General features: G+C 47.2%; 3 protein-coding genes across 8 annotated transcripts in view; all 3 read left to right on the top strand.

Moving 5' to 3' along the window:
* OTUD7B (OTU deubiquitinase 7B) overlaps positions 1-12,915 on the top strand; it is a 56,430-nt gene extending 43,515 nt beyond the window's left edge. For both annotated transcript variants that reach the window (XM_032625277.1, XM_032625269.1), the window contains 6 exons: positions 811-923; positions 2,603-2,730; positions 3,040-3,189; positions 3,772-3,886; positions 4,851-4,935; positions 6,421-12,915. In XM_032625277.1, the coding sequence (XP_032481168.1) occupies positions 811-923; positions 2,603-2,730; positions 3,040-3,189; positions 3,772-3,886; positions 4,851-4,935; positions 6,421-7,629 (1,800 nt within the window). In that variant the 3' untranslated portion in view covers positions 7,630-12,915. The remainder of the gene's footprint in view (positions 1-810; positions 924-2,602; positions 2,731-3,039; positions 3,190-3,771; positions 3,887-4,850; positions 4,936-6,420) is intronic.
* An 897-nt stretch (positions 12,916-13,812) lies between these two features.
* On the top strand, positions 13,813-22,116 carry MTMR11 (myotubularin related protein 11). Of its 5 annotated transcripts, none has more exons than XM_032625292.1 (17): positions 13,813-14,193; positions 14,546-14,636; positions 15,076-15,197; positions 15,428-15,443; positions 16,109-16,251; positions 16,723-16,801; positions 16,930-17,065; positions 17,316-17,403; positions 17,563-17,651; positions 17,737-17,861; positions 18,319-18,385; positions 18,578-18,648; positions 19,184-19,350; positions 19,647-19,820; positions 20,219-20,401; positions 20,836-21,129; positions 21,432-22,116. In XM_032625292.1, exons 1-17 carry the CDS (start codon positions 14,128-14,130, stop codon positions 21,576-21,578), a joined length of 2,058 nt encoding a protein of 685 aa, XP_032481183.1. In that variant the 5' UTR covers positions 13,813-14,127; the 3' UTR covers positions 21,579-22,116. The 5 variants fall into 5 exon arrangements, with proteins under 5 accessions (XP_032481183.1, XP_032481175.1, XP_032481200.1 ...); XM_032625284.1 differs by having other exon boundaries at positions 15,428-15,488; XM_032625309.1 differs by having other exon boundaries at positions 15,428-15,488; positions 21,050-21,129; positions 21,432-21,574.
* A 798-nt stretch (positions 22,117-22,914) lies between these two features.
* Positions 22,915-27,676, top strand: SF3B4 (splicing factor 3b subunit 4). The gene is made up of 6 exons (XM_032610094.1): positions 22,915-23,004; positions 23,477-23,605; positions 23,859-24,401; positions 25,174-25,380; positions 26,894-27,067; positions 27,271-27,676. Exons 1-6 carry the CDS (start codon positions 22,971-22,973, stop codon positions 27,456-27,458), a joined length of 1,275 nt encoding a protein of 424 aa, XP_032465985.1. The 5' UTR covers positions 22,915-22,970; the 3' UTR covers positions 27,459-27,676.
* The last annotated feature ends 293 nt before the right edge of the window (positions 27,677-27,969 follow it).

Here is a 27,969-nt window from a genome sequence, read left to right as displayed (position 1 = left end):
ATAAATCCTTTCACCCATCCCAGGTATGGGATGGGTGAAAGGAGAGGAGTCGTAGATAATCCCCTGGTTTCTAGTTGGGTGTTTGGGTGATAGTGTTGTTTACAAAGGTAGGAAAACAGGAAGAGAGGATTTTTGAAGAGGTAGAAGTTCAGTTTTGACTGCACAGAGTTTGAGGTAGTCATGGGCAGGTGGCAGTCTTCAGTAGGCAGCTGGATGTGAACATAGAAATTACGAGGAAATCTGGGCTGGAGAAGAAGATTTTTGAATCCTGAGCATGTAGATGGCAGCAGATGAGATTATAGTAGTAGAAAAGATAACCTAGAAAGAACCAAGGCTAAAGTCATTGACACAACCTCAATATTTTTGAGGTAGACAGAGTTCAGAGAGGTAAGAGAAAGTAGTGTTGTGTGAGCTAAACGAAAAGAAAGTTTGAGGAGATCAAATGCCACACGAAGGCTAAGAAAGATGAGAACTGAAGAGTTTGCTGAATTTGGCAATTAGAAGGTAATTGTCTTTGCTAGAGTCAGGTGAAGTAGTTTGTGGGGGTGAGGGAGGGGGCATAGGCTGGAGGGCAGATACAGAAGCTAGACTGCAGTGGGTCAGAAAAGAATGGAAGAAGTGTGAGTGATCATAGACATTCTTTCATGGATCCTGACTATAAAAGGGAGAAGAGATTGGACTTTGTAGTAAAAATTGTTAGCCAAGTGGTAAGAGAATAGGGAGTGGAGTAACACGAGTGAGTTGGAATGGCTATTGCCCCTTGAACCTAGCCTCTAATTGCTTGATACTCCTTGCCTGTCTTTCACACAGTCAGGGCTGGTATACACAGAGGATGAGTGGCAGAAGGAATGGAATGAGCTGATCAAGCTTGCCTCAAGTGAACCCCGCACGCATCTAGGCACCAATGGAGCCAACTGTGGTGGGTAAGTATGTCTAACTGGAGGAGCAGGAAATAATCTTTGCTGAGTCCTCAGTGTCCAAAGAGCTCTGTGCTAAGAGGATGTTAGAAGGAGAGGAAGAGAAGCCATGGCAAGGGCACAGAAGGGTGTAACAGCATGGTACGTTCTAGGAAATACAGGTAGTTCAGTATTGCCAGAATATAGAGTATGTGGTGCAGAATGGTAGATGAGGCTAGGCCGTCCAGATTTTTGTGTGCCATGCTAAGGAATTAAAATTGTATTCTATCCAGACTTCCGGAAACTGCAGGACAAATGACCTGGTTTCCTCAGTAAATAAAGACAAAGAAAACAAAAAGGGAGAAAGAACCTAAGTTTAAAGACACTTTAGAGACACATCAACCAGCTGGAATGTATGGACATATGTAAGACAGTTGGGGAAATGTGAATAATGTCTACATTATTGTTAAGTTTTTAAAGTGTGGTATTGATGGTATTGTGGCCGTTTTTAAAAGGAGTCCTTTATTTTTTAGAGATTGAAACTGAAATATTCATGGATGAAATTATATGATGTCTAGGATTTGCTCCAGAATAATCTGGTGGGGTGGTGTGGGTGTGGGGGCCATCCCTAGGAAAATATATCAAGGTCTAGGTGAAACAAGATTGACTATCTGTTCATAATCGTTGAGGCTGGGTGATGGATACATGAGAGTTTAGTATAATATTCTTTCTAGTTTTGAATATGTTTAAAAATTTAAATTTTTCTATAGTTAGAAAGTTAAAAAACTATAACCTATCCAAACTTTATTGGGCGTAAGAATAATCTGGGAGGATTGTTTAAAATGCAGATTTTTGGACTTCCACCCTAAGGAAGTCCAGTTGAGTTGGACTGAGGTGAGACCCAGAAATCTGCATTTGTAGCAAGCACCCAATGTTGAATAACATTGCTTTAGGGGGCAGGAAGCCACTAAATTGTGAGTTTGTGAGTGACGGGAGCAAATTCATGTAATTGAACACACTGACAGCAGAGTGGATGATGAAACGGAGGGGAGTAGTAGTAATGGGTGTGAGCAAGAGTGATGGGTTGCAGATAGGCCAGAGGAGACAGTTACAAGAGACACTTAAAAGATGGAATTGGTCAAGCCAGGTGATTAATTGAAGATGAAATATAAAGAACAGTAAATATTTCACAGATTTCTGATTAGGCTACTAAGCAGATGGGTGAGGCTGTTCTTCAAGTAAGTGAAAATAGAAGGAGGGATTTTTGTTTCTTTCCTGTTGTGTTTTGTTTTGTCCTTTTTTGATAGGACATGGTGAGTGTGACGTGTGGGTGGTTGTGGTGCGTAAAGTGATAAGCAGGATGAAGCTACACAGCTGTACACTGAGCTACTGGACAAAGAATTGGGGACGGTTGTTGAACAAGATGGGTATTAAGAGAGGGATTACGTGCCAATTCCTAACACTACTTTAACTCTTGAACCTTCATATTTCTTTTCTTGTATTTCCCCATCTGTGAAACAGAAGTAGAAACAGCCATGGTAGCATAAAGTAATCAGCTGTGTGTGTGGCAGCCTTAAGACTGGAAAACAAGGAAGGGACATTGTTTTTTCCTCTTTGCAGAGCTGGTCTTCATGGGTCTCTTGTTTTGTTTTCTTCCCTCTCCCTGCCACGCACCCCTTCCACTCTCTCGCCTCCTGCAACTCTAGGGTGGAGAGTTCAGAAGAGCCTGTGTATGAGAGCCTAGAAGAATTCCACGTTTTCGTCCTTGCCCACGTGCTTAGGAGGCCCATAGTTGTTGTGGCAGACACCATGCTGAGGGACTCTGGCGGGGAAGGTGAGTCAGTCAGTCCTCACTCTACCCTGAGCAGCCCTATTTGCAGAGCCTTGGGCTAAGCACTGGAAGGAGGGCAGGAAAGGGGTTATATAGACCCTTGGGAAAAAAACAAGGTATAAATTAGAACAAGGCGAAATTCTCATGAGATTCAGAGTAAAGCAGCTGAGGTTAATTGATGTGGCTTCTTAGGAAAGAATTATTAAACATGGGTTGGAATGAGAGGGGGGGCTCAATTGGCAGAGTGGGGTGGAGGGATTTCCCACTAGGCAAGAATATAGCCTTAATAATAATCTCCGTGGTTTCCTGCAGCATTTGCCCCTATTCCCTTTGGGGGAATCTATCTGCCCTTGGAGGTTCCAGCCAGCCAGTGTCACCGCTCCCCTCTGGTGCTCGCCTACGATCAGGCCCACTTTTCTGCACTTGTGTCCATGGAACAGAAGGAGAATGCCAAGGAACAAGGTGCGGAATGCAATGTCTGTGTCTCTGGTGTCTTTTGGTCCGCTTTATTTTCACTTCGGAAAACTGAAATGAGAGAGAATGTAGGAGCAAAGAATTAAGCGACATGCAAGCTCAGACAGTGCATGTTGATACTGTTTTACTAAGCTATAAGATATACAGAGGTTTTAAAATTAAAAAAAGAAAAAAGGTTTGGAGAAAAACACAGCCTGTATTCCCTGCTCTGGAGTAAAGAGCTAATACAGTAAGGTCATAGTACCTTCCAAATGATGCTTTGCTATATTTGTCTTGATAATGACTTTGAATTCCCTGAATCTCCGTTAACTGGCAAGAACATCATAGGTGCTAGATGACTGGTGGGAAGTCATGGAGATTAGTGGCCTAAATTGTGTGCTGGGTTACAAGGGAAAACCTGCCTGTTAAGTTTTTAAATGCTAAGGTAATTCACATATTACGAACTGAGAAGTGACTGCAGTTAGAGACCTTTGGTATGGTTCAGCCTCCTTTTCACTGAAGTCAGTCTGTGTTCAGTTGCCTTCCTCTCTCCTCAAAGAGACTCCTTGATCATGTTTCTTTCCTTCCCAGCTGTGATCCCACTTACAGATTCAGAGCATAAGCTGCTGCCCTTGCACTTTGCTGTGGACCCTGGAAAGGGCTGGGAGTGGGGCAAAGATGACAATGACAATGTCCGATTGGCCAGGTGAGGCAAGCCTAGCCTTTCTATCTGCTTTGTAGCTGCGATCTCTTCCACATATGATGTCCGATGTCCGTCTCCTGGGGACTTTTCCTCAGCTCAGAGGCAAAGACAGTCGCATCCTAGTTCCAGTGTCTTTGGGAAGATGGAGAGGAGGGAGACAGATTGGGCACCAGGACTCTTGCAGCTGCCTTTTCTCCCTGTGAAAGACAAGGGAATCCTGGGATCTCCTTACAGTATGAGGAGTGTTCTTGCAGAATCCCCAAAACAGTGATCAGAAAATCAAGATAATCAAATCACACTTCTTCTCCCAGCCCAAATGAGAAGGGTTTTAAATAGCTGACCAAAACAGTTTGGTCTGGGCTTTTGCCTTTCTGGAACTTAAACAGCAAGAAAAATATGTTCTCCGCCATCCTGCCACCTCCCAGAAGTTGGCTTCCTCCTGCCTCCAAACTTCCCATAAGAGCTTATGAATGTAAAAGCTCCTCCCTTACCTCTTAGCCAGTGCCGCCTTCTTCGGGCTCCTAAAACTGAACCCAACTGAGACGGTTTGATTTAAAAACCCAGCGTTTATGGCTTTTTAAATAGTTCTTACCTAATTATGAAAAGCTCCTTCTGAGTAATACTTACAGCAACAACAATAATAGTGGCTGCCATTTAGGAAGTATTTCCTAGTTTCCAGACACTGTGCTGGGCCCTTTTCAAATACTATTTTAATCTTCACAGCAACCTTGCAGGATAGATATTATTATCTATACCCATTATCAACCCCTCCCAGAGTTTCAGGGAGGTTGAAGTGACTTGCTCAAGGTCATAAAGCTTAGTAATTGGTGGAACCCTAATTCAAACTCAACCCTGTCTGAGTTCCCAGCCATGTAGCCCTCTCCCACCCTACCTCCCAAATGGATCACACTGCTCTGCTTTTTAAAGGTCACAGTATTTTGAAATTCTTTTTTTCTCCTTTTCACAGTGTAATCCTGTCCCTAGAGGTCAAATTGCATCTGCTGCATGGCTACATGAATGTGAAGTGGATCCCAGTGTCCTCAGATGCACAGGTGAGGACTTCTCCCACCCCACCCTTGCATGTCCTCATTTTCATGTCAGGGAGAACAAGGAAATCTGGTGGTGGTTCCTTCTGAGTCTCTTCTGAGTAGTGGCTTATGATTCAAGGTTAGGAGTAACTAGAAAATATCAGATAAATTCCAAACGACACTTTTTCTTGCCTTTCTACGTGTTAGTGCCCTTTGTTTTCTATATCTTCTCACCGGCCAGGCTCTTCTTTCTGATACTAAAACACATTCTTCAAGAAAAGTTTTCTGAACTTTTTGGTGAACTTGAGATTGTTATTACTTTGTTCCAAGCCCTCTGTACATAGACCTCTGTGTTGGGCACCAGAGGAGACAGAATAGCTTAAAGGGCTCCTGATACAGTAGGTTCTGAGGATGTCATTATTATCCATAGAACAGGAACACAGGAGCAAGGGCCAACTGATGGACTCCAGTGCTGAATGTCTAGAACTTGAGGGGATGCAGAATGGTTAAGGCTTGGGGTGGTTATTCAAGACTTCCTTGAGATTAATTTTGAGCAGAATTTGGCATAGAGAAATTTATAATAAAGGCCATTCTAGTGTCTATAGAATATTCTCCCTCCTCACCCAGAGGCCATATATTTGTATAGTTGCTCATTGTTCTAGAAGAGCAAAATCCAGGCTTCATTTTGGTATCTCCTTATTACAGAAGGGCATCAAATTGCAGGGGGTGAGATAAAAGTTAGATATTAGATACCTCTTTCCCTGGTTCATGGGAGAGCTGATGAGCTGGGGAAGGACAGTGCCCTCCTGGGTGACCCTTCCCCTGTCATGACAGCGACCCTGCTCTGGAACTAGGCAGTCACTCCAAGGAAGGAGTTCATAGGGATGTTACCACCCCTCTTCCACATGGCTAATTCCTATAGCAACAGCTGCAGGGAGCCCCGTGAGCCAGATGGATGGGCTGGAGGTTCCTGGGGGCTTCCCTCAACCCAGACCAATGGGATAACTGTCAGTCACATTCTTTTTTTTTTTTTAATTAAAAAAAATTTTTTTTATTGAAGTATAGTTGATTTACAACGTGGTGCCAATCTCTGCTGTACAGCAGAGTGACTCAGTTATCCACATATACACATTCTTTTTTTTTTTTTTTTTAACATTTTTTTTTTTTTTTTTTTTTTTTTTTTTTTGCTGTGCGCGGGCCTCTCACTGTTGTGGCCTCTCCCGTTGTGGAGCACAGGGTCCGGACGCACAAGCTCAGCGGCCATGGCTCACGGGCCCAGCCGCTCCGCGGCATGTGGGATCCTCCCAGACCGGGGCACGAACCCGTGTCCCCTGCATCGGCAGGCGGACTCTCAACCACTGCGCCACCAGGGAAGCCCCACATTCTTTTTTAATATTCTTTTCCATTATGGTTTATCACAGGATATTGAATATAGTTCTCTGTGCTATACAGTAGGACCTTGTTGTTTATCCATCCTATATCTGTCAGCCACTTTCTTGTCTCTTCCAGGCTCCCCTGGCCCAGCCTGAGTCCCCGACAGCCTCAGCTGGAGATGAGCCCCGGTCCACTCCTGAGTCTGGGGAATCAGACAAGGAGTCAGTTGGCAGCAGTTCTGCCAGCAATGAGGGCAGCAAGCGGAAAGAGAAGTCAAAACGAGACCGGGAAAAGGACAAGAAAAGAGCAGATTCTGTGGCTAACAAACTGGGCAGCTTTGGCAAAACCTTGGGCAGCAAGCTCAAGAAGAACATGGGAGGCCTGATGCACAGCAAGGGTTCTAAGCCTGGAGGGATGGGAACAGGGTCGGGGGTAAGCAGTGGCACTGAGACACTGGAGAAGAAGAAGAAAAACTCACTGAAGAGTTGGAAGGGTGGCAAAGAGGAGGCAGCTGGGGATGGGCCTGTAACTGAGAAGCCCACCTCTGAGTCTGTTGGTAATGGAGGGAGCAAGTATAGCCAGGAGGTGATGCAAAGCCTGAGCATTTTGAGGATTGCAATGCAAGGGGAGGGGAAGTTTATTTTTGTTGGAACCCTGAAGATGGGTCACCGTCACCAATATCAGGAGGAGATGATCCAACGCTACCTTTCTGATGCTGAGGAGAGATTCCTGGCAGAGCAGAAGCAGAAGGAGGCAGAGAGGAAGATCATGAATGGAGGGGTAGGGAGTGGGCCTCCTCCAGCCAAAAAGCCAGAGCCAGATGGCGGGGAGGAGCTGCTGACTGCCCCTCCAGCAGAGTCCAAGGCGGTGGCATTGTCTACTGGCTACCCTGGTGGCTTTACTATCCCTCGACCTTCTGGGGGTGGAGTCCACTGCCAGGAGCCCCGGAGGCAGATGGCAGGGGGGCCATGTGGGGGGGGCCTGCCACCATATGCCACCTTCCCCAGACAGTGCCCTCCTGGGCGACCCTACCCCCGTCAGGACAGCATCCCTTCTCTGGAGCCAGGCAGTCACTCCAAGGATGGAGTTCACAGGGGTGCATTGTTACCACCCCACTTCCGCGTGGCTGATTCCTATAGCAACGGCTACAGAGAGCCCCCTGAGCCAGATGGATGGGCTGGAGGTCCCCGGGGGCTTCCCCCAACCCAGACCAAATGCAAACAACCGAACTGCAGCTTCTATGGACACCCTGAGACAAACAACTTCTGCTCCTGCTGTTACAGGGAAGAACTGAGGAGAAGGGAACGTGAACCGGGTGGGGAGCTGCTGGTGCACAGGTTCTGAATGGGGAAACCCTGGAGGGCAAGGGGGCTAAACAAAGAAAGTTAATCTCAATTAATTGGCTCATAAGACCCAGCCTCCATGTTGATGGGGCAAATGCAGTAATGTTTGTGTGAACCTGGCCAGAAACTTTTAAGTGTGTATGCTCTGGAGAGCTGCCAGGCTGGCAAGAGCAGGTCAGGGCTGGATGGTGGTGCCTCAAGGGCTCTACTGGTCCTTTGCCCATCTTGACTTAATGGTACTGAGGAGGTACAAGCGGGGAAAGATGGTAATTCTGTGTCATAATCCCTTGGGTCCATCCCAGGACCTAAGGGAAAGTGTAAGGGAAGATTTGATGTGAGGGGGTGGGGAGGTGGGCAGAAGTCTGGGGGAGGAACTGGCAAAGGAGGTTCTCAGTCAATAAAAGAAAAAAACAGACCAAAGTTCTTTTAGGTTGGAAAAAAGCACATGGTGGTGGAGTTGGGAGTGTGGAGGGAACTGGGAAATTAGTCAAATTTTCTGTTGAGTTGAATTAAGGTAGAAATTTAGTGTTGGATAAATTTTTCCTCTTGAAGGATCTGGAAAGACAAGGCAGTAACGTGTGCTTATGGATGCTTATTAGGAGGGGGCTGGCTTAAATCAGTTTAGTGAGATGGGAAAGGGAGAAACTTAAAAGGGGAATCTTCTTCCTCTTGAGTTTGATTTCCTTCTAAACAGCTATCTGTCATCCCTTCTAGTTCGATAGGAGATTGCCAATTGCCCCCTATCTTTTTCTCATCCTTTTTGAGGGCTGAGCTAAGAAGGTTGTGATTTTTTTTTTAAGACTTTAATTTTATTAAAAAACAACGACAACAACAAAAGTTCCCTCTGGGGAAGGCAAGAGAATGATGAGAAGAGCAGCTGTGTGTGTTGAATTTTCTCCAGGTGAATTGGTACAGAGGTGATCTTTTTTTAACTACTAGCAATAACCACATATTGGGGTTTGAGTGCGCCTTGGGAGAGGGGTGGGAGGAGGACAGACTTTTGGCCAGACTGTTTCAAACAAAACCAAAAACCTAAATAGAGCACTACCATCCTCTGCTGCTGTGTTTCTGTAGAAAGCAACTTATTTTTTGGAATTTTTTTTTTTTTTAAAGAAAAGAAACAAAAAGACCCCAGCAAGCAAAAACATTTTAAAAAATATTTTTTTTTCCTCCTATTTAAGTGATTCTTTCTCCTTCCTCTCTACTTTTGGAGAATGAACTTAACGTCCCGGCTTCTTTTGTTAAGCCATAGCTGACCTTAATCTGTGGTTAGTTTATTAAAATAATAAAAATACTTTGTAAGAAGAGATATTTTTGATAATAGGACTGATGTTGAAACTTGGGGTAGGGGTTAGGGGCAATTTATAAAAAGGTAGAGAAATATATTTTAGTGAACTATAACCACAGATCACAGATTACTCCCAATGAGCTGATCTGTCTTTGGGTTCCCCCTCCCCCCCCGCTGCCCCCCCCATCCTTTTCCCCAGAGGGTGGGAGTGGGTCTGTGGACACAGTAGCGGGGAGCTCCTTTGCATTTTGCACAAAGCACAAGTCTGGACAGCCTATGCTCTGGCCAGCACCATTTCTAAGAGCTTTAAACTGGAGGACCTATCCTGGGCCAATTTTCCCTTTTCTTTAAATTTTTTTTTTCTGGGGGGAAAAAAAATCAACTATGCAATTGTATACACTCCTGGGTGCATATGAGGAAGGGGAATAAGTGTACTTAAGTGTCCAGAGTGTTAATTGGGGCTATTTTTCTGTATTTGGATTTCTCTTTTGAGGTATGTACTCATAAACCATCCTGTGGAATGTAATCCCCACATTTGATCCAAGGCAGACATGGGCTGGGTATGTGTGTTAGGGGGACTCGTATTTGCCCTGTGTTGCTTCTGCCCAATCAGGAAAGTTGTCATCCCATCTCCCCCTTGGTAACAAAGCCAGCCAAGACTGTCCTATTCATTGGAACTGCTCACAATTTAGAAAGTTTCCTTTCTCCTCAACAAACTTGAAAAGTCACTTATTTTCTAAATCTGATTGTTGACTTAATAATTTCCATAGCTGTTAATTCTTAGGCTTTTATTTGAAAACAAACCTGGTGTTAAGGAAGCAATGAGATGAGGTCAAAGGAGATAGGTTCCAAAGGAGGGTGGAGGGTATGTATATATTTCTGGGCAGGACTGGGACTAGTGTGAGACAAGCACGCCCCTCAGGTTCAAAACTTAAGGAGATACCAAAAACTTAGTAATCAAGATAAATACTGTTTTAATGCAATATTTTAAAAAATTAATGCAAAAAATCCATGATAAGCAAAATATCAGAATCTTAAATAAGACAGAATCCAACAGGACTGGGGTTAGAGTGAGGGTAGGAACGCTGAATTGAGCAAGTACGGGTTGAATCCTGTCTTTATTTAAAATTTTGATACTTTAGTCATTGTGGATTTTTTTACATTAGTTTCGATTTTCAAAATATACTGTGTTAACATAGTATCTTGGTTACTGGGTTTTGGGGCACTCCTTAAATTTTGTGCCCAAAGTGAGTGCCTTGCTCACCTTACCCTGTTTCCGGGGTTAGAACAACATTGGTGAGACCACCACCTTATGAACTTCGTCCCCTAACATGCACCCAAACAACAGGTGGCTCAAACCCACACCAAGAATTTGCATAGCTCACCTAGCTTTCCCATAGGCATCCATCTATATCATAGGATTTTGGCCTGGACCAATAGAAATGGAAACAGACCAGGGACTTTCCCAGAGAATAAAACCAGGAAAGTTGATTCTCCACTGGACTGCTGTGTTTGGATTTGACCTGTTATTAGATTCTAGTTAATACTTTTGTTTTTAAAAACTGAGGACAAATGAACAAAAATGGAAACCTTGTGTCATTTTTGCTTTTGTTCTGATTTATAAATGAATCGATCCCAATTGCTTTTGACTTCTTTTCAAATAAAAAAGGTGGAAATTCTCGTGGGTGGCCTAGGGGTGAATATGGTAAAATAGGGCTTTATTTAGGCCCTCTAGCTTTTTCATTAAGAAATACATTTCTTTTTTTAATTTGGGAAGGTAACTATTTATTGACACATTAAAAAAAAAAAACACCCTCTCTATTCTAAAGATGAGGGACCCTGAGTCAATGGATGTTTTTCCATAGGGATGAGTAAAGTTTGTTTTGCTTCATCCTTTGAGAGGGCTGTGGAATGGGAGGGTGGTGAAAAAATAATGCCTGCAAAATGAAGACAGACTCTGGTTGGTTTATGGTATTTGGGGAGGATGAGGGGGTGGAAGAGGCAAGCTCATGCAATTACTGTGTTGGGGAAAAGGGAGGAGAAGGGTACATGATGTGCACTCAAAATGAGCCAAATTCCTTAGTTAAGGAGGGTGTGGGTGAAGGGGGGAGGCAGACCCCTCAACCCTGGATGAGGGATGATATCTCTCAGGCTTAAATAAGTGCACCTAGGTCCTTTAATCCAGGCACTGGGGTACCTACTGAGGTTTTTATTGGAGAGGGAAGATTTTTCAGGGCTCTTATTTTTCCCCTTTTGATTTAAGACAGTGCTACCCCTCCACCCTACGTTCTCCATCTCAGCCCTGATGGAGCAAGTATACTATAGGAGAGGCCTCCAAATTCCTCCCTTAATCTATGCTGGTTTTATTGAGAGTTACAAGATTTAACCAAACGTTTTTCCCTCACACTGGATTCTAAAACAAAAGTAAAAGATTATATTAAAAGTTTTTTTTTTTTAAGATTCAGTCTCTTTATGGAGTGCGGATGGTGTTTAACTCAGTGCTGTACAGGGCCTGGAGGGAAGTTCCTTCCCTCTCCTGTTGGCTGTTTCTTCTCAAGTGAAACTAAAGCTCACAGACCAACACAACAGAAATTAGCAATGACTTTTTGTTGCATATTTGAGAATGATACTGAGCTGGAAAGAATGGAGCTGGTTCTGAATGAATTCTGAGAACCTAGCTTTTGCTATTCTTGCTACTTTCTAAACAGCCACATGTCCAAGGTTCCAGTCACATTTTATCTTTCCCAATAAAGGAGGTTCAAAGATAATTGTCCCCAGTTACTCGGACACCTATGGACTCTGTTCTCTTCTTTCTCTAAGGAGTCAGTGCCCCAGACACACAACCACAGGTGAGAAGACAGACTCAGAAGCCCCTTCTCGGCCTGGAATCACCTGCACCCCAGATTTTTCTAATTTCCTTTTCCCTCCAGGCCCTTCAACAACAGATTCAGTGACTCATGTAGGCAGTCTGTCTCTTTCACTTTGTAGATACCTGGTCTGCAAATTACAGGCTGTTTTGCCCCCTGAACTTAAGTTGACTAGCAAAATATCATGACATCCCCTATGGAGACTTTCTCCATGCCACCTCCCTTCACTGGCCACTTGGGTAAGGGGCAGTAGAAAAGAGAAAGGGAAGCTGGCTGACAGTGGCGCAGAGAGGAGTGGGGGTGGGGAGGACCTTGGCCTCTTTTCTGTGCTTATAACTGGATCTGTGACTCATCTTGTGAGTCACTCAGCTCCACCTCCTTCCTCTAGCTGCCCCTCCCAGCAGTCTTCACTCCTGGCACAAACCTGCAACCAGACCAGGATTCTGAAAATGGAAAAATCTGACACAGCCCCTTGCCTCTTCACCCTTCCTTTCATCCACTAAACCTCTACTGGGTGTGTGTAGAATGGACAGAGGGGGGTCCTCCTGTTACTTAACCCTCGGCTGCTGCCCCCTTTGCATTCCTGGTGAGGTGCTGATCCAAGTCACCCATCTTTTTTCTGCCTGTGACCTTCCACCATTCCCCTGATGTTTTTTCTCTATATTCCTCTGCTGCTCCTACACCTCAAGTATTAAAGAATAGAATGAGGCTCTTGAATGAAGGGTGGTGGGGAGAAGGAAAGTGGATCATGGATTTTTAAACTGTGGTACACAGCTCTTCCTATTGCCACAGACCTTGGGAAATATTTTCTTCCCCCCAAGAGATCGAGGCTGATGGAATGCAGGTGGGGGTGGCGTGGCTTGGTAGCTTTTAAGACTTCTAGAATCAGGCTTCTGGGCTACCTTCCTAGCAGGTGTATGCCTCTCTGTTCCAGACTGACTCCCTGCCTCAGAATATCTTCACTATTTCCACAGTTGCAGCCAAGACAGGGAACTTTTAAAGCTGAGGCCGGAAGGGTGTGTGTGCTGGTGGGGGGGAAGAGAGAGTTGTCACTGGAAAACTGGGGCCCCCACCTAAGAATTGCTGCCTCTGTACAAACTCAAAATCAATAAAACAGCAGCTCATGAATTCATTACTTTGTATTTTATTTTATGTCTTTTTCATACCTAAAGTTAGAGTTTTGCATTCCTACCCCCAGTCACCGTTGCCTACAGTTCCTTTACTTCCCTCCTAGTGCCCTCCCCACCCATCTTTGCTTCTTGGGTTGCAAGGGGGAGGGTGGGGGGATGGGACTGTTGCACTTAACAGAGGTTTCCAACCCTCAGCCTTCAAAGTCCTTAACATGAATCATTAACTTGGAGATCTGATGTCTGGGCTGGAGGGAGGGCTCCTGTACCTGGAATGGGCCCTAGTTTCCAGCTGGTTGTGTGTGTGTGTGTGTGTGTGTGTGTGTGTGTGTGTGTGTGTGTGTGTGTGTGTGTGGAATTAAGTGGATCTTTTCCTTGAGCCTCCCACCCCCACCACCAGAACTTGCATGTAAACATACCAGTACCTGTGTCTGTATCCTGCAGATGTTTCAATTTCTCTCCCTACTTTTCCACTGGACCCTTCACATGAGATATGTTTCATGCTCTCTGGAGAAGGATACACAAAAACACTTTAACTCACCCCCCTCCCTAATTCCCTCCCCAGGCAAAAATACCCTGAGGGCCAATTTCCATTAATAAATTTCTTCTCAACCACTTCTGTTAGGTCTGTAAGGGGAGGCAGCAAGGAAGTCTGCACTACTTTAACATTTCCCCCACCCCCACCCCCTTTAAGAAGACAAAAAAACAAAAACAGCTTCCCAGGGAAGCCATCAGTGAGAGTCCAGGAAAGTGGCCCAATGATTCCAGTTTAATACTTGGCACTACTGCTCCCCTCAAACAGTCTCCAATGCTCATGAACAGGAAGACAATAGGATCTGGGTTTGGGGTAAAGCGGGGAATCTGGGTATTTTCTCACTCCCCCATTTTTTCCTCACCTTTCTTAGGCTCCTCCACTTCCTCTCCACTTTTCCAAAATTGTGTGTATTCTCCTTTAAGGGGCTGGGCATCTCTCCCGCCCTCTCCAGAGTCGACTGAAGTTTCCGAGGAGCCTTCTCTAGCTGGGCTGGACACACCTTTCAAAAGACCCCAAAGCGTGCTCCTTGCACCTCAAATGCTCCTTTCCCTTGAATCTTCCTCCTGCCCCTCTCCCTGACTTCCCTCCTTCCAACTACAAGATTCAGCCTCTCCCCAAGGGGCTTGAGCATCCTCGAGGTTTCCCACCCTTGACCGCTCCATCCCCGGATGGAGCCAGAGAAATGTGGTGGGGGGGCCGGGGCCAGAGTTTCAACGTCACCCCCCAGAAGGAGGAGCCAGAGATGGGGGTAAGGAGAGGAAACGGGCTTGCGCGAGGGGGGCACTGGCAAGAGGGTGTGAATGGGGATCTTGTGGAGAAAGAGGGAAGAAAAGGATCTAGAGGAGGAGACCTCCTCAGTTGATGGAGCTTGGTCTTTTTTGCAGTTTCAAGTTCATTGTCTCATTACCCATTAACCAGCCCCTCCCTTAACTACCTGCCAACCCCCTCCCCCCCCCACCCCGCCCCGTGCTGAGCTCCCCACAGCCACTGATCTCAGTTTATCCTGAGTGTCTGAGTGTAGGCCTCCAGAGGTGGTTGCTGAAGTAACCCCAGACCCCAGGATTGGAGAGGCCTAGGGATTAACCCTACACCCTTCGCAGCTCTCTGGACCAAAGTCTGTCCAGGGGAGTGGGATGCCAGAGCCCAGGAGTCATCAGCTTGGCAGCTGCCTGGCCTCTGGATGCCTCCCAGGTAATAATGCCCTTCCAATACTTCTGATCTCCAAAGACTCCTCCAAATTTCATGCTCCTCAGACCTTGTTTCAAACCTCACCAAAGGTACCTCTGTACTCCTCTCCTGGCTCAAAGTGCTTCTGCCTGAGGTTTGCTCTCTTCTCTGTCCAGGGCTGGCTGGGAGCTTGGACCTTGATGGTCCCTCTGTTTTCTTGACCCTGTTACTCCTCTTATTTACTTATTCAATAAATATTTGAGTGCCTACTATGTCCCAGGCACTTTCTAGGCTCTAGAGTAAAAGAATATAAATTCTCTCCTCCTAAGCTTTCATTCTAGTGGGGTTAGGGGAGGATCTTAATCTTCCCTCTTTAGATCCTCCTGTCTGAGAGGAGTGGGTGTATACAAGTGTGGGCAGTACTGGGAACAGTCATAACCTGGCTTCCCTTCTTGCCCTGCAGGGGAGCAGATCCTAGCATGGGCCCCAGGGGTGAGGAAAGGGTTGGAACCTGAACTGCCTGGAACCCTGATCTGCAGCAACCTGAGGGTCACCTTCCAGCCCTGTGGATGGCAGCGGAGTGAGGTGAGAAGGTTAGGGCAGTGCAAAGGACAACTAGTGGGAAGTGGGTAGGGGAGTCTAGAAGATGTAGACAAACATTACAGGAAGTGAGATAGAGTTATGCTTAAGGGCTGTCTTCTGAGAGTATCAGGGATTGTCCATGGGGACCATCTCTAGGGAGGTTAGGGCTGCCAAGGTAGGACAAAGAATGAGACTTCAGATGTCTTTAGCATCAGTTCATGTGCTTCCTCTAGGAGACTCCCCTGAGCAGTGAGTATGATTTTTCCCTGGCCAACATTGGGCGATTAGAGGCTGGTAAGTGTGGGAGCTTGGTGAAGGGGCTCACTGGGAGTATCGGAACCCCTCCTCATCCTTCCTTTATTTTCAGAGGACAGCCTGAGTGGATGGAGTGGGATGGGCTGGAAGAGTTCCTCCTAGAGGGACCCTGATCCATGGCTGTACCGCTCTCTACCTCTTTTTTTTTTTTTTTAACATCTTTATTGGAGTATAATTGCTTTACAATGGTGTGTTAGTTTCTGCTTTATAACAAAGTGAATCAGTTATACATATACATATGTTCCCATATCTCTTCCCTCTTGCCTCTCCCTCCCTCCCACACTCCCTATCCCACCCCTCTAGGTGGTCACAAACCACTGAGCTGATCTCCCTGTGCTATGCGGCTGCTTCCCACTAGCTATCTATTTTACGTTTGGTAGTGTATATATGTCCACGCCACTCTCACTTTGTCACAGCTTACCCTTCCCCCTCCCCATATCCTCAAGTCCATTCTCTAGTAGGTCTGTGTCTTTATTCCCATCTTACCCCTAGGTTCCTTTTTTTTTTTTCTTAGATTCCATATATATATGTGTGTGTTAGCATACGGTATTTGTTTTTCTCTTTCTGACTTACTTCACTCCACTCTCTCTTGACTTCAGTGAATGGCCTGTCCCGAGTCCAGCTCCTCCGTCCAGGGTCCCTGCTTAAATTTATCCCTGAGGAGATTCTGATTCATGGCCAAGACTTCCGGCTACTCAGAGTTGGTTTTGAGGCTGGAGGACTAGAGCCACAGGCCTTTCAGGTAAGAGGCCTCCAGCCCAAGGACCCCTCTTCCCCTTAGAACCTTGGCATCCTTTCCCTGGAAATTCCCAATAGTCCCCTGTCTCCCAAGATCCCTCTCATCATTTTCTCTGCTTCTCTTCTCAAGGAGTGACTAAAATGATAGTATAATGAGAGTAAAGGCCTGAATTCTAGCCCAGCTCTGCCAATTATCAGGAGTGTAACTGTGGACAAGTTTCTTCCTTTGAAAAACAGGGAGGGTTGCATAAGATTATCCCCAAGATTCCTCCCAGAATTACCATTCTGTCATTCTCTGGTCCTAAATGTGTTCCCCTGACTCCAGTCCCCATGACCTGTGGAAGCTCCCTTCGTTAGGGATTGTCTTCGCTTTTCTTCTCTATTGGCAGCAAAGACAGTGGAGCAACACATGAGCCCTATTTCCTTCTTTTCACTTCAGTCTGAGACAAAGGATGGGATGTCCTTTCTTCTACAGGTGACCATGGCCATTGTCCAAGCCAGAGCTCAGAACAGTCAAGCCCAACAGTATGCAGGGATAACCCTGAGCAAGGCTGGTGAGTGTGGGGGCTTTAGGATAAGGAAAGGGTAGAGAGTCTGAAAAAGCAGAAGCTGGCTGAAGGCAAAAGAGCTGAGCTGGCTCTGGTTCCTCTTCCTCCTCCTCTGTGCCTCCCTCCTGCCCTAGGCCAGAGTTCTGGTTCCAGAAAACCACCTATTCCCCTCTTGGAGACATCAGAAGACTGGGAGATTGAGCGGAAAAAGCAGGGGGCCAGGGGCTGGAGGGTCAGCACTGTCAACGAGAGGTTCGACGTAGCCACCAGGTGATCCCCCAGTCCACCCAACCCCTGCTGCCCCCTCAATCTTCCCACACTTCTCTGATCCTCTAAAACTAGGACTTCCCACAAACTCCAGCCTCCTAGGACATCCGCAAAGCTATCCCCTTTAACTCCTAGATCTCTAAACTTGAGATCCCTTGGAATGATCCCCTCCTAAGCAGCTTCCTTGTAATAGCAGGTTTGCATTATAATGAGGTCACTGAGCCAAGCTGTGACATAACTCTCAATTTCACAGCCTCCCCCGTTACTTCTGGGTCCCTAACCGAACTCTGGACAGTGAGGTCAGGAGAGCATTTGGCCACTTCCATCAGAGCCGTGGACCGGTCAGTGTGAGGGTGAGGGTAACGGTTGGGAATTAGAGGGTCATGGGAGGTTACGGGTCATTGTGGAGGGAGGGGATCCCTGTGAGGTCAGTGTGGGGGCAGGGGTAGGGTGGGGCTAGGAGTTTCTCCCTCAATGATCCTTCTCTCATCCACGTGAAGCGCCTGTCCTGGCATCACCCTGGGGGTAGTGATCTTCTCCGCTCTGGTGGCTTCTATACAGCCAGTGACCCCAACAAGGATGATATCAGGTGAGGGGAGGTTTGATGAGAAGAATCAAGCGTTAGATATTCAGGGCAGACACCTTCCCTTACTTTCTGACTCTCTCCCCTCCAGAGTAGTGGAGTCGATGCTCCAGGCTGGGCATTCAGACGTTGTCCTGGTAGACACTATGGATGAGCTCCCCAGTCTTGCAGACGTCCAACTTGCCCACCTGAGGCTGAGGGCCCTCTGCCTACCTGGTGAGATAAACTTTGACCCCTTACCCCATCTCTAGGTCTGCTAACCCTAACCTGGTCTACCCTTTTGCCTGCTGTGGATGAGTACCCCTTCAACCCACTGATCCTTAGTTTTCTACTCAACTCCCATCTCCCACAGACTCACTGATTTCCTGTCTTTTTGACCCCAAGATATTCTTTTTTTTAAAACAGCTTCATTGAGATATAATTTATGTACCATAAAATTCACCCTTCACCCATCTTAAGTGTACAATTCAATGCATTTCATTGTATTTACAATGTTGTACAACCATCGCCACAACTTAATTGTAGAAACCTCATAGCCATTTGTAGTTACTTCTCATTCCTATCCCCAGACCCAACCACTACCCAACTTATTATTAACCCTTCTTAATTCTGGATCCTGAACTCCCAGTTCTCCTGATCTCTTTGCCCTTCTGACTCCTCTACTCTCTCTCAGATTCACCTGTGGCTGAGGATAAATGGCTCTCAGCTCTGGATGGAACACGATGGTTGGACTACGTCAGGTACTCCCTCTGACTCCTAAATGGTCTTCCATTAACTCTTCTCCTTGGTTCCCCAAGAAGACTGTTATTTGTTTCTCCTTAGAAGGAGAGGGGGAATGAATTGGGAGTCTGTCTCTCTTGTATCCCCTGACCCATCATTCCCTTCCTCCAGGCTTGTTATTCTCCCCTTCTCTTCCTCACCCACTCCTCCAGGTCTTGTCTTCGAAAGGCCAGTGACATCTCAGTCTTAGTGACATCCAGGGTTCGCTCTGTAGTACTTCAAGGTGAGTTTCTTGGGCCAACCCACTCCATTCCTTGCCTTTTCTCTTTACTCACCTGACTGGATTCTGCTCAGGAAGGGAGACCTATAAAGCTTCCTTGTCCCCTCCCAGTGCTAGCATCCTCTCGTTTTGCTAGGAACTACCCATCAGCTCTAACTCATCCTTCAGTGCTACTTCTCCCTCCCCACTAAGCTTGTGGTCCCTAACAGAGGGGTTCTCAGCCCTCTCTTCCCGTCCTTCCATCAGAGGATGGGGATTGGGGTTGGGGTGGGAAGGAAAATGTGGAAGCTGGTTGGACATTTATGATTCTGCTTCCTACATGTGAAGCTGGGTATTTCTATCTCGGTGGAGTGTATGAAGTGAATCACTCAAAGTCTTTGTTTTCTCTTCACTTTTATGTGCCCTCTCAATCCTACCTACCCCAAACTTTCCCCCTCTGTGCTGCTCACTTCCTCTTGCCATGTTTCTTTTTCTCACTCTCTTCTGCCCTAGTTTCTTGGCCTTCCTTCTTTGTCCCTTATCCCTCTTTATCACCCAGAGCGCGGTGATCGTGATTTCAATGGCCTCCTCTCTTCACTCGTCCAGCTGCTTTCAGCCCCTGAAGCCCGGACACTGCTTGGCTTCCAATCACTAGTGCAGCGAGAGTGGGTGGCAGCTGGACATCCTTTCCTGACCCGACTTGGGGGAACTGGGGCCAGTGAAGAGGTGAGAATGTTTGGGGAGGGTACTGGGAGAGTATTATTAAGAAGTACGGGGATGAGAAAATTAAATAGTAAAATCCATCGGAGGTGAATTAGGTCCAAAGGGTTATGAGGTTGGGCTAAGCTTGAAGGGAGACCCAGATGAGTGAGGGACCACAACCCCCTACCTCAACTGAGATTTCCACTCCCTGACCTCCTCAGTGTCCTCTGTTCCTGTGCCCTTCATCCCCTGTTATTTTGTCATCCTCCCCATTCAGGTCCCCATAACCCCTTCCAACCTCTTAATTTCCCTCTTCTCAGGCCCCAGTGTTTCTCCTCTTCCTTGATTGCGTCTGGCAGCTCCTCCAGCAGTCTCCAGCTGAGTTTGAATTCTCTGAGTTCTTCCTTCTTGCTCTTCATGACAGCGTCAGGGTTCCTGACACCCTTACATTCTTGAGAGACACTCCCTGGGAGCGTGGAAAGCAGAGTGGACAGGTCAGTGAGTTCCATTTTTGACTTGTCTTTTTGTCCCCCCATTAAGAAGAACTCTCTGGGAGTTCCCTGGTGGGCTACTGGTTAGGATTTTGGGCTTTCACTCCCGTGGCCCAGGTTCAATCCCTGGCTGGGGAACTGAGATCCCGCAAGCTGTGCAGTGCGCCCACCCCCCAAAAAACCCCAGAAAACCCCACTACTCTCTGAAGTTTAGTCTTGATTATGCAAAGTGAGGTCTGTGATTGGGAAAGGGGGAGGTTGATGCTCACTTTCAGGACTGGACTTTCACCCTATATCTGATTCTTAAGAGATGAGAATTTCATGATTTCTCTCTAGACTTGGGAGAAGGATTATTATATTTTTGTTTGTTTAACCATCCTTTTCTTGTTTCCTCTATCCAGTTCAACACCTATACCCAAGTCTATACTGCAGGGTACACCCAGCCCCCAGCTGGGAACTCTGTTAACCCACAGCTATCTGTCTGGGACTGGGACTTACGCTACAGCAAGGAACAGATACTACAGTTCCATAATCTTGGCTATGACCCAGAACACTGCCCAGATTCATGGCTCCCTAGACAGCAGGTGAGGTGTCTAAAGTTCCTAAATTCTTCTGACTCTCTCACAGGCTCATCCCACTAGATGAGAAGTGAAAAGACAGTGTCTGAGGTCCTCACTCCTCTTCTGTTAGCTGGCATTTATAGTACCTGACTGTCCCCAGGAAGACAGAAATCCTAAAGTCAACATAAAGCATCTTTTTTGCCCTCCTCGTCCTTATTAGTCTTCCTGTCTCACGCAAACATTTTTATGTTTCCCTAAAATCAACTTGAATCAGTCCTGAGGCCTAGTCTGAAGGCTAATAAGGAGAGCAGATAAAGAGTTCTAGGGCGGAGGCTGGTAGTTTGATCACACGTGCAGTGTTGAGTGAGTGGCAGCTGGACATTCCTTCCTGACCCAGTTTGGGGAAACTGGGGTCATCAGTTTTCTAGGTTGTCAGTTGATTTCCCTTTCCTCCTTAGCCAAGCTTCATGGTTCCTGGGCCCCCCAGTTCCGTGTGGCTCTTCTCTAGAGGGGCCCTGACCCCCTTGAATCAGCTCTGTCCTTGGCGGGACAGTCCCTCCCTGCTGGCAGTCTCTTCTCGTTGGCTCCCTCGACCTGCTATCTCCTCTGAAAGCCTGGCTGATCAGGAGTGGGGGCTCCCCGCACATTGGGGAGCTTGCCCTTTACCCCCAGGGCTGCTGCTGCCTGGATATCTGGGACCCCAAATCAGGCTCTGGAGACGCTGCTACCTGAGGGGAAGGCCTGAGGTCCAGGTGAGAAGTAAAAACAGGGACTGGGAGTGGGAGAAGGGGCCTGACTGCTGAACCAGAAATTCTAGGAGAAACCAGATATTTCCAGGAGCTGGAAAGGGAAAGGGCTGGGGGTCTGGGAAATGAGGTACCATTCTTGTTGGTATGAAAGTGGATAGGTCTGGGAGTGTGGGGAAACTGCTTGTGACTAATATCAAGTGGAAACTAGGGCATAGTTGGAGGGGGAAAGAGAATTAAGGATGCCAGGAGCAGAGAGCTGCAGCTAAAATAATATTCCTCTCTGCCTCTCTTCACCCCCTCCCCAGATGGGACTCTCAGCTCCCACGATCTCTGGCCTTCAGGCTGAGCTAGCCCATCTTCAGGAGTTATTAAGGAAATGGACACCAAGAATATCTCCTGAGGATCACTCCAAGAAAAGAAATCCAAATACCATTATGTCCCAGTCCCGTTGAAATTGCTGGCTTTCTCATGGGCAGGGCAGAGGGTGGTCTGGGGTGAGGGAGAGTTTTGTCTAATCCTTCAATTTTTCTTACCTGGTCTTGCTGCCTCAGCTCTCATACGCCAGCCCTTAAACAAGCTCACTGACTTGAGTTTCCAGTGCAGATGGGTGGTGCTGACCTTATCCAACTCTTACCCTGCCCTGTTTGGTTTAAATAGTTTCTTGTGATTTGAAGAATTAAGAAACGAAAACAAACAAAAACAATCCAGAATATGATCGCATCCTTTTTTCAGGGCAATGCCATCCCTTTTGGATGGAAATTTTGGATACTGAGCTGGTAAATTGTGAGATCAGAGATACCATTTACCAGCGGCAACAAGATGGCCTACAGGCCTCCTTCTCACCTCCTCTTGCTGTTCCTGTAATTCCGATTTCTACTTCTTCCTTTACAGTTTTCCATGGGTATGGGAGACACCGTCTCTTCCAATTGTATATTTTTGTCGTGACATTTCTATTTAAGGAGTTCATTAAAGCACAATATTTATACACGCTGCTGGCATTGTTTCTTGTGTCTGAATAAAGGAACCTAGGTAAGAGAGTGGTGGTGGGGGTGGGCGAAGGGGGTGTGACCCAAGAGAGGAAGGTACCGACCATACTATTGCTAAGGAAATAAGGGGATGGGTCAGGGGAGGCTCTTAAGAATTCACAGGCAATTTGGGTTCTCTCTTCCGTGCAGATGGGTCAAAAGACACCCAGACGTTGCTGGGCGTCAGGGTGCGCTCTGGACGTTGAGACAGAGGACTCTGGGCTTCTGTGTCAACCACCCTTCAGCTTTGCTATCACTCCACCTCTGAGCCTCATGTTCCCCTCACTCTCTATGCAATAACGCCTAGGCGAGCTCAGACCTTCCGCAATCCCCTCGCTGAGGAAAAACGAAATACCTCAAGCCCAGGCCGGGGCTGTGAGGCCGTATCTGTCCAAAGGCTGCGGGTCGGGGCGGACAGCTCTGCCTCCACGCCTTGCGTTCGGGGGTTCCTCAGCACACCCTTCTCTGGGAAACGAAAGAAGGCTACAAAATACATGAAGAGTGAAGTTTAGTTCTCTCAGCTTTTGAATTGACATTTTCGGGAGCAGTGTGACCCTTTAACGTCTAGCACTACCTTAGGAGGATCTGGGCGTTTCCGTTCGCCTGCCCCGCCCTGACAACTCCCAGACGCACTTCAAACACCGTCACCTCCGCCGCTTCAAGTATCAGCGGCTCCTAAGATGGCCGCGGCCGCTTCCGGCTCCTCCCCTGCCTAGGGCCCGCCCACCGCCTCACGTCACCTTTCGCCCCGGAAGTGGAAGTTGTGACTGAGGTCAGGGGGCGGGATCGTTGTCTGGAGACGGCGGGAGTTCTTTCGCCATGGCGGCCGGGCCGATCTCCGAGCGGAACCAGGGTGACTGGAGGGGATAGCCCGGAATGAACTCAGGGAGTTTGGGGGGCCCCGATTAGGGCCAGCAGTGTTTCCTCCGGGGCGGGAGATTGGGCCGTTCCGAAGGGTGCCAGACCTGCCCCGATGCCTGCTGGGGACGGGATGGACGGGCGCAGGCTGAGGCCTGTAGGTGTGATGCTATGTCCAATCCCCTGCTGCCTTCCCACTCAAAAAAAAAAAAAAAAAGAAAAAGAAAAGTTACGAAGTGAATTTGCTCTAGAACTCTAAGTTAGACTTAAGAAGTTTATCTGTTTTCTGGAAAGGAGGAGGTGTAAGGGCTTAAGCTAACGTATTTTTTTTTTCTCTCTGTCTTTCCCTCTTTGCTCCTATACCCTGTCTCAACCCCCAAATCCCCCGCCTGGGTTCCATCTTCATGTTCCCGTTACCTCCCTATCTCCTCTCATCTCTGCCCTAACCTCCTAATCCTGTCCTCCAGATGCCACTGTGTATGTGGGGGGCCTCGATGAGAAGGTTAGCGAACCGCTGCTGTGGGAGCTATTTCTCCAGGCAGGGCCAGTAGTCAACACCCACATGCCAAAGGATAGAGTCACTGGTCAGCACCAAGGTGAGTACATGGCAAGAATTGCAGTTATGTTTTGAGGGGACAGGCTGCTCCAGGAGGCCCCCAGCAGTATTCATAACTGTCTTGGAATGAGCAAACTAAGGATTTTTTTCTCTGAAGCCTAACTCACAGTTTGTTTCTGGAACCATTCTCAGTTGAAGTGAGATTATTATTTCTTGTTCTTTGTGCTTCAGAAGGCAAATGAGTTATACCTCATATGGAATCACTTGTTAACCTCTTCTTTGCACTCCCCCAGGCTATGGCTTTGTGGAATTCTTGAGTGAGGAAGATGCTGACTATGCCATTAAGATCATGAACATGATCAAACTCTATGGGAAACCAATACGGGTGAACAAGGCATCAGCTCACAACAAAAACCTGGATGTGGGGGCCAACATTTTCATTGGGAACCTGGACCCAGAGATCGATGAGAAGTTGCTTTATGATACTTTCAGCGCCTTTGGGGTCATCTTACAAACCCCCAAGATTATGCGGGACCCTGACACAGGCAACTCCAAAGGTTATGCCTTTATTAACTTCGCTTCGTTTGATGCTTCGGATGCAGCGATTGAGGCCATGAATGGGCAGTACCTCTGTAACCGCCCAATCACCGTGTCCTATGCTTTCAAGAAGGACTCCAAAGGTGAACGCCATGGCTCAGCCGCTGAACGACTTCTGGCAGCACAGAACCCACTCTCCCAGGCTGACCGCCCTCATCAGCTGTTTGCAGATGCACCCCCTCCACCCTCTGCTCCGAATCCTGTGGTATCATCACTGGGGTCTGGGCTTCCTCCACCAGGTAAAGCTTTTGATAAAAAATATGTTTGGGGGGGCTTCCCTGGTGGTGCAGTGGTTGAGAGTCTGCCTGCCGATGCAGGGGACACTGGTTCGTGCCCCTGTCTGGGAAGATCCCACATGCTGCGGAGCGGCTGGGCCCGTGAGCCATGGCCGCTGAGCCTGTGCGTCCGGAGCCTGTGCTCCACAACAGGAGAGGCCACAACAGCGAGAGGCCCGCATACAGCAAAAAAAAAAAAAAAATGTTTGGGGGCTTCCCTGGTGGCGCAGTGGTTGAGAGTCCGCCTGCCGATGCAGGGGACACGGGTTGGTGCCCCGGTCCGGGAAGATCCCACATGCCGCGGAGTGGCTAGGCCGGTGAGCCATGGCCGCTGAGCCTGTGAGTCCGGAGTCTGTGGCCTGTGCTCTGCAACGGGAGAGGCCACAACAGTGAGAGGCCTGCGTACCACAAAAAACAAAAACAAACAAACAAAAAAACATGTTTGTCTTGGGTTGGGGGGCTGGCAGGTAAGGAGAAGGAAAAAGAACCTGGAAAGGGAAGGACATTGAGTCAGTAAGTGATAAGAAAGGGATTGAGGGGTGATGATTGTGGAGGGAAGCAAGTTGTTGAGTTTCTCCAGAAGGTGTTGTTTGAGTCATCTAGCATTGTTTCTGACCTTAGAGAGCTGGGAGGAGGGGGAAAGGACTCATCCTTCCTGGAGAGGCCAGATTGGAACAGGCTCTCTAAAGGCACTCTCTTCTCACTGTCGTTAACTCTTTTTACATTTTCTCTATAGGCATGCCTCCTCCTGGCTCCTTCCCACCACCAGTACCGCCTCCTGGAGCCCTTCCACCTGGGATACCCCCAGCCATGCCCCCACCACCTATGCCTCCTGGAGCTGGAGGACATGGCCCCCCATCAGCAGGAACCCCAGGGGCTGGACATCCTGGACATGGACACTCACATCCTCACCCATTCCCACCGGGTGGGATGCCCCATCCAGGTGGGTGTTCTTTGCTGGGAAGGAGAGGAATGAGCTTGGTAGAGGAGCTCTATCACCACTTATGCTGCTGCTCTTTGTCCTTCAGCAATAATAAATAGTCCCAGAGTTCTCCTTTCTTTCAGACATTCTTTTGTAAAAGTAAATATAAGATACTTTACTCTGTTTACTTTAACAACTACCACCCTGTCTTCATTTCTTATTTCAGTTTTACCAAAGAGTATAACTATACTTGCTATTTTTTGTTTCCTTAACTTTTACTTACATTCTCTCCTCTGAATTCCATCCAAAAGCAGTGACCTAATTGCCAGGTCTAGGGAACACTTCTGCTCCTTATCTGGTTTGACCTTTGCTATACTTGAAACTGGCCATGCCCTCCTGTTTGAAAATCTTGTCTCTTTTGATTTTTCTGGATTCTCCATCTATCTCTCTGAATCCTTAATCGCATCCACCTTAATGGGCTCCTTTTTCTCTGCTTGTACCTAGGTTTTTGTGTTTGGCTCTCTTTTCTGCATAGTTCCATTATTTGTACACTGATGCCTCCTAGATCTGTATCTCTGTTCCATGGTTATTAACATTCCATACCCTTAATCTTGGCGTTTAATGGACAGCTCCATTCTTCTGCCATTCCCCTTCAAACCTATTCTTTCTCTAGTTTTCTTTGTTTTCAGGTGTTTGATTCAGAAATCTAGAAGTTATGTTTGACTATTCCCTGTCACCCCACTCTTAATACCAAGTCTTATTTATATCTGGCATTGACCTCCACTGCCAGTGCCCTAGTTCAGGCTCTCATATCCTCATTATTTCACACCTAATTTATTGTAGTAATATCCTGACACTTTGACTCTAATTATCTCTACCTTTCATCGACTTCCACAGAGTAATTTTTCTAAAATACAGATGTTCACACACCCTTGCTCAAAATTCTTCTGTTGCTCCCTTTTATCTACAGAGTGAAACCCAAACTCACTGCCGTAGCATTCTAGGCTTTTCACCATCTGGCTCCTTCCCCTTACTCCTATGACTGCACGCTGCTCCTGATTACTGAGTTACTGGATTTCCTTTCACATACTATGCTGTTGCTCATACACGTGCTTTGCACATGCTAATCTTTTCTGCCTGGAATATTCTGTTCCCATTCTGCTGTCCACCTGAAAAATTCCTTTTCATCCTTTAGAATTAGATCTTCGCTCAGGCAGCATCTCTGTTACCTTCCCAAATCCTACTCCGTAGAATAATCACGCCATTTGTTATGTACTGTTGCAGCACTATTACAGTGCCTAAATCATGGAAGGAGCAAGTGAGCTGCAGGGGGCAGGGAATTGATTGGGTAGTTGGTTTGTTCTCTTGGAATGGAGTCAAGGATAAGGGCACTTTTTACCAGCCTTATTTTCCATGCTCTTCTTCCTGATGTCACTTGCTTCTCCATTTTCTTCTCTTCCTGTCTCGTTTTCTTTGCCCTCTTGTCTAACTTCCTTTTGTCTCCTTTCTCTTTGTGTCTGTTTTGTTCTTATAGGGATGTCTCAGATGCAGCTGGCCCACCATGGCCCTCATGGCTTAGGACACCCCCATGCTGGGCCCCCTGGCTCTGGGGGGCAGCCACCACCCCGACCACCACCTGGAATGCCTCATCCTGGACCTCCTCCAATGGGCATGCCCCCCCGAGGGCCTCCGTTCGGCTCTCCCATGGGTGAGTAGGCTGTAGCCACCTCCCTCATCCTCACGCGGCATTCTTGCAGCTTCTTTTGTCACACCTCTTATCCACTGCACTTCCTTACTTTTCTTTCTTAGATTTCTTTTCATTGTCTCCCTGTCTATCCTCTCTCTACATTGTCCCAGTGTGAACTGTCTCCTGTTTCTTGTTTTTACTAAGTTTTCCTTTTCTTCCTGCAGGTCACCCAGGTCCTATGCCTCCGCATGGTATGCGTGGACCTCCTCCACTGATGCCCCCTCATGGATACACTGGCCCTCCACGACCTCCACCCTACGGCTACCAGCGGGGGCCCCTCCCTCCACCCAGACCCACTCCCCGGCCTCCAGTTCCCCCTCGAGGCCCACTTCGAGGCCCTCTCCCTCAGTGATTTCTCATTGCCTTTCCTCTTGTTATAGCCTCCCAATATCTGTTCACTTCCTTGGACCAATCAGAGTTGCTGTAGCTCCCAGGGGCTAAGGCGCTAATCCCTCTCCGGCCTCCTTTTGTAAGTGTAATTTTTTTCACAGGAGGTTTTATTTTTTTCTGTGTCAGTCCTAAGTGTTTTGCAAATGCACAGAGAAAATAAAACTAAACTCCTTGTTTATTCTTTGTGGTGTTTAACTTGGCAAAATAACTTCTTTTTCTCTAAGAAGAGATGTATATTGGGAGAAGAATGGTAAGGTAGGAGTGAGGGTGTTATTCCACGTTTTAAGGGCTTACTCTGTAATGTGCTGTTGCAGTTGCTGGACTGCTGTGTACTACAGCAGCTGTTTCCTTACATCAAGCTTATACATAAGATGGAGACCCAGTATCCATGGCATCGGTTATTGTGAGTATTAAGTGAGAACAGAAGTAAAGTTCCTGGAGATATGATGGCAAAAATATAAAGTAACATACAC

The sequence above is a fragment of the Phocoena sinus genome, chromosome 1 (assembly GCF_008692025.1).
Source record: "Phocoena sinus isolate mPhoSin1 chromosome 1, mPhoSin1.pri, whole genome shotgun sequence".
NCBI classification, from domain to species: Eukaryota; Metazoa; Chordata; class Mammalia; order Artiodactyla; family Phocoenidae; genus Phocoena; species Phocoena sinus.
Note: the sequence above shows the minus strand (reverse complement) of the source record. Positions and strands in the feature narration are given on the sequence as shown.